An 11,996-nucleotide genomic window follows, 5' to 3' on the forward strand; every position below is an offset into this window, starting at 1 on the left:
AGTATGATGTTGAGAGAACTATATAAACATGAATTATTTTTATAACTTAAGCAACTTATTCTCTACCAGACTAGCACCCGAAGCTTTCTTAATTCCCGGCTTTGCTAAACTTTCCTAAGTGAATTACTTCTCCAGTATCATTTTAACACTATGCTTCAAATTCTTGGGAGATAGATTTTTTTTGAAATGCTTTGATTTCCTAGCCATTAAATGTAAAATGAAAGTATTAAACTCATGTAACAAAATAATACTATATACTTACTAGATATTTTCTTTATTATGTGAGACTGGAAATGAACTATGTAAAATTTGCTTTTATATTGTAATTCTTATACTTTTTTTTTTTCCCCTCATCTCTCCCCTTAGATTTCCTTCATGGATATTTTTGCATAGCATTATTATGTGAGAAGTTTCTGGTTGGTTTTTTTTTTTTTTTTGACGTAACATGGATTTTATACTACAGAATCAAGAGAATTGGCTTTATAGGAAAATTGATTTATAAAAAGTGGTACAGGTTTTTTATAGATAACCATGACAACATCCCATATGAATGGGCATGTTACAGAGGAATCAGACAGCGAAGTAAAAAATGTTGATCTTGCATCACCAGAGGAACATCAGAAGCACCGAGAGATGGCTGTTGACTGCCCTGGAGACTTGGGCACCAGGATGATGCCGGTACGTCGAAGCGCACAGTTGGAACGTATTCGGCAACAGCAAGAAGACATAAGGCGTAGGCGAGAGGAAGAAGGGAAAAAACAAGAACTTGACCTTAATTCTTCCATGAGACTTAAGAAACTAGCCCAAATTCCTCCAAAGACTGGAATAGATAATCCTATATTTGATACAGAAGAAGGAATTGTCTTAGAAAGTCCTCATTATGCTGTGAAAATACTAGGTAAGTAAAAACAGCAGAATGTTTTACTTTAGTTTGTCTGTGCCTTAACATAAATGTATGGGAAAGAAGAGTGATTTAAGAGAATGTAAGCCATGGCACATTCGAATTCTAGACCAGGATCAGTTCTTGCTGTGAGCTAGGTACAGTAAAAGCATGTGACTTAAATAAGTTCAGTCACTACAACATAGTTTTTAGATATAATCTTTGAATTAAAATTTTCTACATGTGACCTAATATTTAAAGCCTTGAAATTCATTGTTTAGATAAAACTCAACCTGAAAGCAGTTTTCATATTTTGAATTTCTAATTTCCTTAAAATTTGTAAAATATAGTAATTAAGTTAGTATGTATAGCTTAAAATCTATGTGATTTCTTAAATTAATGATTGGCAAGAAGAGAGGCTGGTGCTGTTCATATGGCATTGATGCATAAAATATGGCCCCCCAAAAATTCTTGTGATCAAATAAATTTTGAGAACATTGGGTTAAATAAGTTAAACAGCTTCTTATTACAGAACTTCTTGGGGCCTTTAGACGTAATTACGGGCATATGATTCTCTAAGAGAGGTTGATATCTAGGGCACATTGAACTTAGTGCCCCAGTCCTGCACACGCATAAGACTGCTCACTGAGTTGCAGTTAACCAAAAAGCCCACTGCCATTAAGGCGATTCCAACTCATAGCAACCCCCATTGGGTTTCTGAGACAGTAAATCTTTATGGAAGCAGATTGCCCAGACTTGCTTCTGTGGTCTGGCTGGTAAGTTTGAATCACCAACCTTCTGGTTAGCAGTGAGATGCCTTAAGCATTGTGCTACCAGAACTCCAAATTACAGTTAGGACTTGGTAAAATGTTTGCGAAATGCTAGGTTATACATTAATTTGCCCTGCCTTTAAAACCAAGCTAACTTAAATATTTTATTTCTTGGCAGTTTATTATTTATAGATGTGAAAAGAGAGATATTTCACTCTTCTGTGGAAGGAGAATTTTTGTTGTTTTGCCTGTAGGCATGTAAACATGTCCATTGAGTTGTGTACTAGGTGATTAGCAAACACTGTTGTACGTAAAACCTGCAATAATCCTGTTTACAGGCCACTATAATCTCCATTTTGGAGATGAAGAAATTGTAACTCAGAGTTAAATCACTTGTTTGTTACAGCACAGCTAGTAAGTGGTAGGGCCATGTTTGAATTTACCAGATCTGGCTGTACAGTTAGTGTACTGTGCAAAGCAGAGAGTTTGAGTAGGAACCGACAGCCAGCTGTGTTTCATGGGCTAGAGCTGTAATTACTTAGAGTGGAGCACTTTTTCCTAATCTGCCAGAGGTAGCATATATAGGCTGTATTTGTCCCTCACTAAGTCTCACTAAGTCATGTGGTTTCTATTGCATCTGTAATCATCAATTGCTTTTTTATAAATTCGTTAGGCATCCACATTTCTTTTTCTTTTTTTTAAAATAGTATTTTACTGTGTTTTAGGTGAAAGTTCACATAGCAAATTAGGTTCCCCTTTAACAATTTTCATACAGATTGTTCTGTGCCATCAGTTACAGTTTTTACGTGTCAGCATTCTTGTTATTTCCATTGAGCTAGCCTTCCTTTCCCTCCTTGCTTTCTCATCTTTGTTTTCAGGTAAATAATGTTGACTGTGGGGTCTCATATAGTTCACTGTTTAAGGGAACACATTACTCATGTATGACACTGTTTTTTCAGTTCAAAGGGTATCTTAGGGTGATAGTCTTGGGGAGTCCTCTAGTATATCTGTCCAGTAGGTCTGGCCTTTTTTTCAGTAATTTGAGTTTTGTTCTGCATTTTTCTTCCATTCTACTGGGACCCTATTGTGTCCCTGGTCAGGATGGTTGGTAGTGGTGGCCAGGCACTATCTAGTTCTTTTGGTCTCACAGGCAGCTGTGGTTCATGTGGGTTATTAGTCTCATGGACTAGTTTCTTCTTTGAGCCTTTGATTTCCTTCATTCTCTTTTGCACCATATGAGTAGAGACTAATAGTTGTATCTTCGATGGCTGTTTGTAAGACCCCAAATGCTACTCACCAAACTAGGATATAGATCATTATCTTTGTGGAGTATGTTATGCCATGACTAAGTCCCCCAGTGATCCCCCAAGACTATAGTCCCAAGCCTTTTAACCCAGTAAATAAATCTGTGAGTTGTTTGGATGTCTAGAAATCCTCCATAACTGTGCCTCCTGTGTGGTTTGTTATATATGTGGATATATATGCAGCACACACAACCATGTTTATACATATACCTACAGATAACACCTATATATGCATGTGTATTTACTCACATATGCCTTCCTATACACATGTATAAGGAGCTCTCATGGCACAGTGCCTAAGGCATTTGACTGCTAACCAGAAGGTTGGTGGTTCAAACCCACCTGCCATTCTGTGGAAGGAAGATGGGGCAATCTACTTCTGTAAAGATTTACTGCCTCGAAAACCCAATAGGGGTTGCTATGAGTCGGAATTGACTTGTGGCAGTGGAATTTTTTGTTGTTGTTGTTATACACATATATGCATCCATATTTACCTTTGTAACCACATACATATTTTTTGGTTGTTTTTACAAAATTGTGTATATGATAGCATTTACCCAAATTATCTCTTTTTCTTGTGTACTTCTTGTGTCTTTATTTACCCTGGTCAAGTTGTACACACTTCACCCGTATCTGGGATTGCTTTTGCCATCACCAAAAGTAACATGTGTCTACTACCTAGAAAGTGACTCCCCCTCAACTCTCTCCCACCCCTGGCAGCCCTCAAAAAAACTTTGCTTTCTGTGTGTATATCTGTTCTTAACTTTTTGTAGTGGTGGGACAATACAATATTTATCTTTTTGTGATTGGCTTATTTCACTCAGCATAAAGTCCTCCAGATTTATCCATGTTAAGTTTCATGGACGTCTCATTGTTCTTGATAGTTGCATAGTGTTCATTTTATATATGTACCACAATTTGCTTAGCCATTCCTATTGATGAGCACTTAAGTTATTTCTGTCTTTTTGCTGTTGTGCATAATGCTGCAGTGAATATAGGTGTACATATGTCTATTTGTGCCACTGCTCTTATATCTCTAGGGTGTGTACTGAGGATTGGTATTTTTAGATCATAAGGTATTTCTATTTCTAGCTTTTTGAAGAAGTGTCACACTGCTTTCCATAATGGTTGTACCATTTTACAATCCTACCAGCAGTGTATAAGAGTTCTAATCCCCCTTTCACATTGTCAGCATTTCTTGTTCTCTGGTTTTTAATAATTGCCATTTTTGCAGAGATGAGATAGTATCTCATTATAGTTTTGATGTATAGCTCTCTAATAGCTAATGAAAAGAGCTCTGGTGACATTGTGGTTAAAGCATTCACTTGTTAACCAACAGGTCAGCTCTTCGAAGCCACTACCTGTTCTGTGGCAGAAAATGAATCAGTCTGCTTCTGTAAAGATTCATAGTCTTGGAAACCCATTGGGCAGTTAGTTCTACACTGTCCTTTGGGGTCATTATGAGTTGGAATCGACTTGATGAAAGTGGGTTTGGTTTGGTTTTTTAATGGCTAATGATGGGAGCTCTGGTGGTGCAGTGGTTAAAGCATTCAGCTGCTAACCAAGTGTTGGTGGTTCAAACCCACCAGCTAGCCACTCTGAGGGAGAAAGAAGCAGTCTGCTTCTGTAAAGATTTACAGTCTTAGAAATTCTGTGGTACAGTTCTTCTCTGTCCTATAGGATCACTATGAGTTGGAATTGATCCAGTGAAAGTGAGGTGAATGGCTAACAGTCATGACCATCTTTTCATGTATTTGTAAGCTAGCTGAATGTTGTCTTTAGTGAAGTGTCTGTTCAAGCTCTTTGTCCATTTTTTGATTGAATTGTTTTTCTTTTTGTTGTTGAAGTTTTCTGTTTATTTTGGAGAATAAATTCTTATCAGATGTCCTTAACCAAAGACTACTTCCCAGTCTGTTGTTGTTAGGTGCCATTAAGTCGGCTCTGATTCATAAGGACCCTATGTTGTACTGTCTACCAGTACAACACAGGTCGTGTTCCATCCTCACAGTCAGTCCTTGCTACACTTGAGCCCATTGTTGCAGGCACTGTGTCAGTCCATCTTGTTGAGGGTCTTTCCCTTTTTTTGCTGACCCTCTACTTTACCGAGCATGATATCCTTTTCCAGGGAATAGTCCTTTCTGACAACATGACCAAAGTAGGTGAGATGAAGTCTGGCCATTCTTGCTTCCAAGGAACATTCTGGCTGCACTTGTTCTAGGACAGATTTGTTCATTCTTCTGGCAATCCATGGTATTTTCAGTATTATTCACTAGCACCGCAATTCAGAGGCATCAGTTCTTCTTTGGTCTTCCTTATTCACTGTCCAGTTTTCACATTCATATGAGGTGACTGAAAATACTATGGCTTGGGTTAGGCTCACCTTAGTTTTCAGAGTGACATCTTTGCTCCTTAACACTTTAAAGAGGTCTTTTGCAGCAGATGTGCCCAGTGCAATATGACATCTGATTTCTTGACTGCTGCTTCATGGGTGTTGTTCTAGTTACCTAGTGCTACTCTGACAAGAATATACCACAAATGGGATGGCCTTAACAAACAGGAGTTTATTCTCTCACAGTATGGAGGCTTTAAGTCCAAGTTCAAAGTGCCAGGCTCCAGGGGCTGGGTGAAAGCTCCTCAACCTTGGGGTCCAGCGCTGCCTCCTGCTCCCGGCCCACTGGAGCTAGAGGCGTTTCTTCACTCAGACAGCTGCTGGCTGCTGAAGCTGCCAAGCCCAAGGTTGACAAGTAAAATGGCACAGTCCCGATGTTACCAAACCACATGGCAGGCCATTAATTTAAGTCCATTGTAAGTTCTGAGGTAGCAGAGCATGGCAGGCTGCTAAATGGCGACACGGCTACATGCAGGGGCTAAGCGTGCCATAAGCTAGCTACTATCCCCAAGTCTTCTCCTTATATACGGGAAGCAGACCACATCCCAAAGGCAGCTACTCAGCTGCTTGTGGTAGATCCCACCATGGAGTTGATTTCTAGTCTCATGTGGAATAACTACTACCAGCTGCCCAGCCACTCAACTAGACCCAGCCAAGTTGACACAAAAACATAACCCCCACAGGTGTTGATTGTGGATCTAAGTAAAACGAAATCTTTGCCAACTTTAGCATTTTTCCCATATATTGTGATGTTGCTTATTGGTCCAGTTGTGAGGATTTTGGTTTTCTTTATGTTGAGGTGTTATGCATACTGCAGACTGTAGTCTTTGATCTTCATCAGTAAGTGCTTCAAGCCATCTTCACTTTCAGCAAGCAAGTTTGTGTCATCTGCATATCTCACTTTGTTAATGAGCCTTCCTCCAATCTTGATGCCATGCTTTTCTTCATATAGTCCAGCTTCTTGGATTATTTGGTCAGCATAGAATTGAATAAGCATGGTGAAAGTACACAACCCTGATGCACACCCTTTCTGATTTAAACCATTCATTATCCCCTTGTTCTGTTTGAACGACAGCCTCTTGGTCTATGTATAGGTAGGTTCCTTATGACCACAATTAAGTGTTCTAGAATTCCCGTTCTTTGCAATATTATCCATAATTTGTTTTGATCCACAGAGTTGAAAGCCTTTGCATAGTTAATAAAACAGAAGTAAACCTCTTTCTGGTATTCTTTACTTTTAGCCAAGATGCATTTGACATCAGCAATGGTATCTCTCGTTCTACATCCTCTTCTGAATCTGGCTTGCATTTCTGGCAGTCTCTGTCAATGTACTGCTACAACTGTTTTTGAATTACATTCAGCAGAATTTTACTTGTATGTGATATTAATGATATTGTTCAATAGTTTCCACATTCTGTTGCATCAGCTTTCTTTAGAATGGGCACAAATATTGATCTCTTCTGGTCAGTTGTCCAAGTAACTGTGTTCCACATTTCTTGGCATAAATGAGTAAGTACCTCCAGCATGGCATCTGTTTGTTGAAACATCTCAATGGGTATTCACTCAATTCCTGAAGCCTTGTTTTGTGCCAGTTCCTTCAGTGCTACTTGGACTTGTTCCTTCAGTACCATTGGTTCTTGATCATATGTTGCTTCCTGAAATATTTGAGCGTTGATCAGTTCTTTTTGATACAGTGACTCTGTGTATTCCCTCCACCTTCTTTTGATGCTTCCTGCATCATTCAATATTTTGCCCATTGAGTCCTTGAATATTGCAACTTGAGGCTTGAATTTTTTCTTCAGTTTTTTCAGCTTGAGAAAAGCCAGGCATGTTCTACCCTTTTGTGTTTTTAATTCCAGGTCTTTGCACATTTCATTATAATACTTTATCTTCTCGTGTTGCCCTTTGAAATCTTCTCTTCATGTCTTTTACCTTGTCATTTCTTCCATTTGTTTTATCTACTTTCCATTCAAGAGCAAGTTTCAGAGTCTCTTCTGACATCCATTTTAGATCTTCTTTTCCTGCCTTTTAATGACCATTTGCTTTCTTCATGTGTGATACTTTTAATGTCACCCTATAATTTTCAGTCATTGGTATTCAGTACATTCAATCTTTCTTCAGATGGTCTCTCAATTCAGGTGGGATGTAATCAAGGTTATATTTTGGCTCTCATGGACTTGTTTTAATTTTCTTCAGCTTTAACTTGAACTTGCATATGAGCAATTGATGATGTTTCACAATTAGCTCCTGGCCTTGTTTTGACTGAAGATATTGAGCTTCTCCATTGCCTCTTTGCACAGATGTAGTCAGTCTGATTCCTGTGTATTACATTTGGTGAGGTCCATGCGTGTTGTTGTGATTTATGTTATTGAAAAAAGGTATTTGCAATGATAAATTGTTGGTCTTACAAAATTCTATCATGTGATATCCAGTGTCATTTCTATCACCAGTCTGTAGGTTCTGTTTTTCACTTTCATAGTAAAGTTTTTTGATGAACATAATTATTTAATTTTCAGGAAGTCCTGTTGTTGTTGCTGTGTGCTGTAGAGCCGTACCCAACTCATAGTGACCCCTCCTTGGGTTTCCAAGGCAGTATCACTACGGAAATAGATTGTCCAGCCTTCCTTCCAAGGAGTGGCCGGTGGGTTTGAATTTCCAGCCTTCTGGTTAGCAGTTATGCCTTACTACAGGCACTATGCCACCAGAGCTCCTTCAGAAAGTCCTAGTTATCTAATTTATTTCTGTCATTTGTGCATTTTTAGTTTTGTTTGATAGGCTGTTAATGCCAAAAAAGCCTGGCGGTTTAAACCCACCAGCCACTTCTTGGAAGGAAAACGTGGCAGTCTACTTCCGTAGTGATACTGTCTTGGAAACCCAAGGAGGGGTTGCTATGAGTCGGGTCTGACTTGATGGCACATAACAACAACAAGTTTTAACACTGTTTTCTTTCAGGAACTTTATAGTTTTAGCTTTAACATTTAGATCTTTGATCCATTTTGAATTAGCTTTTATGTATGCTGTGAGGTGCAGATCCTGATTCATTTTTTAGCATATGGATATCCAGTTTTGCCAGCACTGTTTGTTAAACAGATTGTTTCTTCCCCGTTGAATGGACTTTGACCCTTTGTTGAAGATCAGCTACCAGTAGATTTACTTTTGTGTTCTCAATCTGGTTCCACTGTTCTATGTTTCTGTCATTGAAGTAGTACCACGCTGTTTTGATTACTTTGGCTGTATAGTAAGTTTTGAGATTGGAAACTGTTCTTTGTTCTACTTCTTCAGTGTTGCTGTAGCTATTCAGGGCTTCTTTACTTTCCATATAAAGTTGGACATTAGGTTTTACATTTCATTAAAGAATATTGTTGGGATTGGGATTGGGGTTGCATTATATCTGTTGATCACTTCTGTTAGTATTGACATTTTCACAAAACTCTCAGCAAAACAGGAATAGAAGGGACATTCTTCAACATAATAAAGGAGACATATGCAAAACCATTAGCCAACATTGTACTCAGTGGAGAGAGACTGAAACCATTCCCCTTGCGAACGAGAACCAGACAAGGATGCCCTCTGTCTCCACTTTTATTCAACATTGTATAGGAAGTCCTAGCCAGGGCTATAAGGCAAGAAAGGGAAATCAAAGGCATCCAAATTGGTGAGGAAGGAGTCAAACTATCCCTATTTGCTGATGATATGGGTTTTACCTAGAAAACCAAAGGGACTCAAAAAATCTACTGGAACTATTTGAGAGATTTAGCATCGTGGCAGGATACGAAAACAAAAATCTTTTGGATTCCTCTACACCAGCAAAAAGATTTCTGAAAAAGAAATAAGGAAATGGATACCATTTATAATAGCTACTAAAACACTTGGGGATAAATCTTACCAGGGACACAAAAGACTAGTACAGAGAAAATTCTAAAAAACTACTTCAAGAAACCATGAGAGATCTACGTAAATGGAAGAACATACCATGCTTGTGGATAGGAAGATTGAACATTGTGAGAATGTCAGTTCTACCCTAAGCAATCTATACATTGAGTGCAATCCCAATCCAGATTCCATAACAGTCTTTAAGGATATGGAAAAACCAGTCACTAACTTTATATGGAAAGGAAAGAGACCTTGGGTAAGCAAAGCACTAATGAAGAACAACAGCAAAGTAGGAGGTCTTACACTCCCATATCTCAAAACCTGTTATACAGCCACAGTAGTCAAACTGCCTCATATTGGTACAATGACAGACACATAGACCAATGGAATAGAATTGAGAACCCAGAAATAGATCCATCGACCTATGATCAGCTGATCTTTGACAAAGGGCTGAAATCCATTAAATGGGGAAGAGATTGTCTGTTTAACAAATGACGCTGGCAAAACTGGATATCTTTTGCAGGAAAAATAAAACAAGATCTGTACCTTACACCATACACAAAAATGAACTCCAGATGGATCAAAGACTTAAATGTGAAACCTAAAACTATAAAATTTCTCAAGGAAAAAACAGAGGCTAACTTAAACTCAAGGAGGGGTCGCTGTGAGTCGGGATCGACTCTACGGCAGTGAGTTTGTTTTTTTTGGATTAATATTTTGCATAAATATTTATCAAGTATTACCCAAAATGCACAAATAGCAGAAGATAAACTAGATGAATTGTTATTGTTTTGTTATGTGCCGTCGAGTCGGACCGAGGCAGTGTCACTATGGAAGTAGATTGTCCAACCTTCCTTCCGAGGAGTGGCCTTCTGGTTAGCAGTCAAGTGCCTTAGGCACTAGGTTACCAGAGCACCTCAAACTAGATGAACAGGACTTTCTAAAAATTAAATTTTTATGTGCTTCCAAGGACTTCTCCAAGAGTCCAAAGAGAACCTACAGATTAGGAAAAAATATTTGGCAATGACATATCTGACAAGGTATTTATCTCTAAAATTTATAGAAATCTCCAGCACCTCAACAACAAAAAGACAAATAATCCAATTAAAAAATGGGCAGAAGTCATGAATAGACACTTCACAAAGAGAATATTCAGGTAGCTGACAAACACAAGAAGAAATGTTCAGATCATTAGCCTTTAGAGAGATGCAAATCAAAACAACAATGAGATTCCATCTTGCCTCAGGTACTAGTAGCAAAGTTCAGCAAGACAGGAAAAAACAAATGCTGGCAAGGATCTGCAGAGATTGAGACTCTGATACACTGCTGGTGGGACTGTCAAATGATACAACCACTGTGGAAAGCAGTATGGCGATTCCTTAAAAAGTTGGGATTAGAAATATCCTTTGACCCAGCAATTCCATTACTATGTATATATCCTAAGAAGTGAGAGCCAGGAAAAGAACAGATATATGCTCACCCATGTTCACTGCAGCACTATTTGTAATAGCAAAAAGGTGGAAACAACCCTAGATGTCCATCAACAGAAGAATGGATAACCAAACTATGGTACATACACACAATGGAATACCGTACAACCCTAAAGAATAGCGTAGAATCTGCAAAACACTGCATATAACGTGCATGAACTTGGAGGACATTATGCTGAGTAAAAGAACTCAGTCACGGGGCAAATATTATTACTAGTCCATTACTGTAAAAAATCAAGGAAAGGTTTATATATGGAAGTAAACTTTCTTTGTTGGGTACCAGGCGTGAGAGGGGAGGGGAGGAAATGCTGCTAGATAGGTAGAGATGAGTATTGATTTGGGTGAAGGGAAGGACTATGTACCAAATATGAGTGATCAACACCGTGGAATTGAGGACGAGGAAGGCATAGAGAGGTACATGGGAGATACAGACAACAAAGATGAATCTTTTTGCATATACAATACTGCATTTTCAGTGATGGCAAACATTGATCTATGGATGGAGAGATGGGTGGACAGGCTGTGAACGATCGGGCATGTCTAGACGGGGGAGTGTGCCCATGACCATGTATAGGGTTGGCAGACAATATTTCTACAAATGTATTTGTAGGTTCTGTAAGAATGTCCAGGTATATAGTAGAGCTGACAAGGGACAAGGTTGTGGTAACTTGTTGGCCACAGCAAGCTACCCAGAGGGAGCTTGGGCCTGTGTAGTTGGGCCTGTGGGCTCGGAACTATGGTTGCAGGGGACATCAAACGCAATTGGCATAACATACTAAGCGAAAACATTGTTCCACATTCTACTTTGAAGAATAGTGACTGAGATGTTAAAAGCTTGCAAGCGGCCATCTAGATGCAACGATAGGTCTCTCCTCATCCAGAGCAATGAAGAATGAAGAAAATCAAAGAAATATGACAACAGTTAGTCCAGGGGACTGGTATACCATGAGATCCTCAGCCTATATGACTATGAGACCAGAAGAACTAGATGGTGTCTGGCCACCACTGTCAACCACTCAGAGGGGGATCTATGTGGGAGAACAATGTAGAACAGAACTCAAGATAATTTCAAAAAAAAAAAAAAAGACCAGGTTTGCTGGTCTGATAAGAGCCTGGTGAAACCCCTGAGACTGTGGGCCCCTAGCTGTGCTTCGGGTCTTGAATTGAATCCACTCACTCCTGTAGCTTCCTACCAAACAAAAGACAGGCATATGAGCTGAACATTTACATTAGGTAGATACACTCCTTGGAGAGATCAATCATGGGAGAATAGAAGGGCTGTGTATGCAC

General features: G+C 39.0%; 1 protein-coding gene across 1 annotated transcript in view; it reads left to right on the plus strand.

Annotated features, from left to right (window-relative positions):
* The first annotated feature begins 531 nt into the window (after positions 1 to 531).
* Positions 532 to 11,996, plus strand: part of PALS1 (protein associated with LIN7 1, MAGUK family member) — a 96,968-nt gene continuing 85,503 nt past the window's right edge. Inside the window, exon 1 of the mRNA XM_007942300.2 lies at positions 532 to 898. Within this exon, the coding sequence (XP_007940491.1) occupies positions 532 to 898 (367 nt within the window). The remainder of the gene's footprint in view (positions 899 to 11,996) is intronic.

The sequence above is a fragment of the Orycteropus afer genome, unplaced genomic scaffold (genome assembly GCF_000298275.1).
Source record: "Orycteropus afer afer isolate SDZICR_OR568_19922 unplaced genomic scaffold, OryAfe1.0 scaffold00088, whole genome shotgun sequence".
NCBI lineage: Eukaryota > Metazoa > Chordata > Mammalia > Tubulidentata > Orycteropodidae > Orycteropus > Orycteropus afer.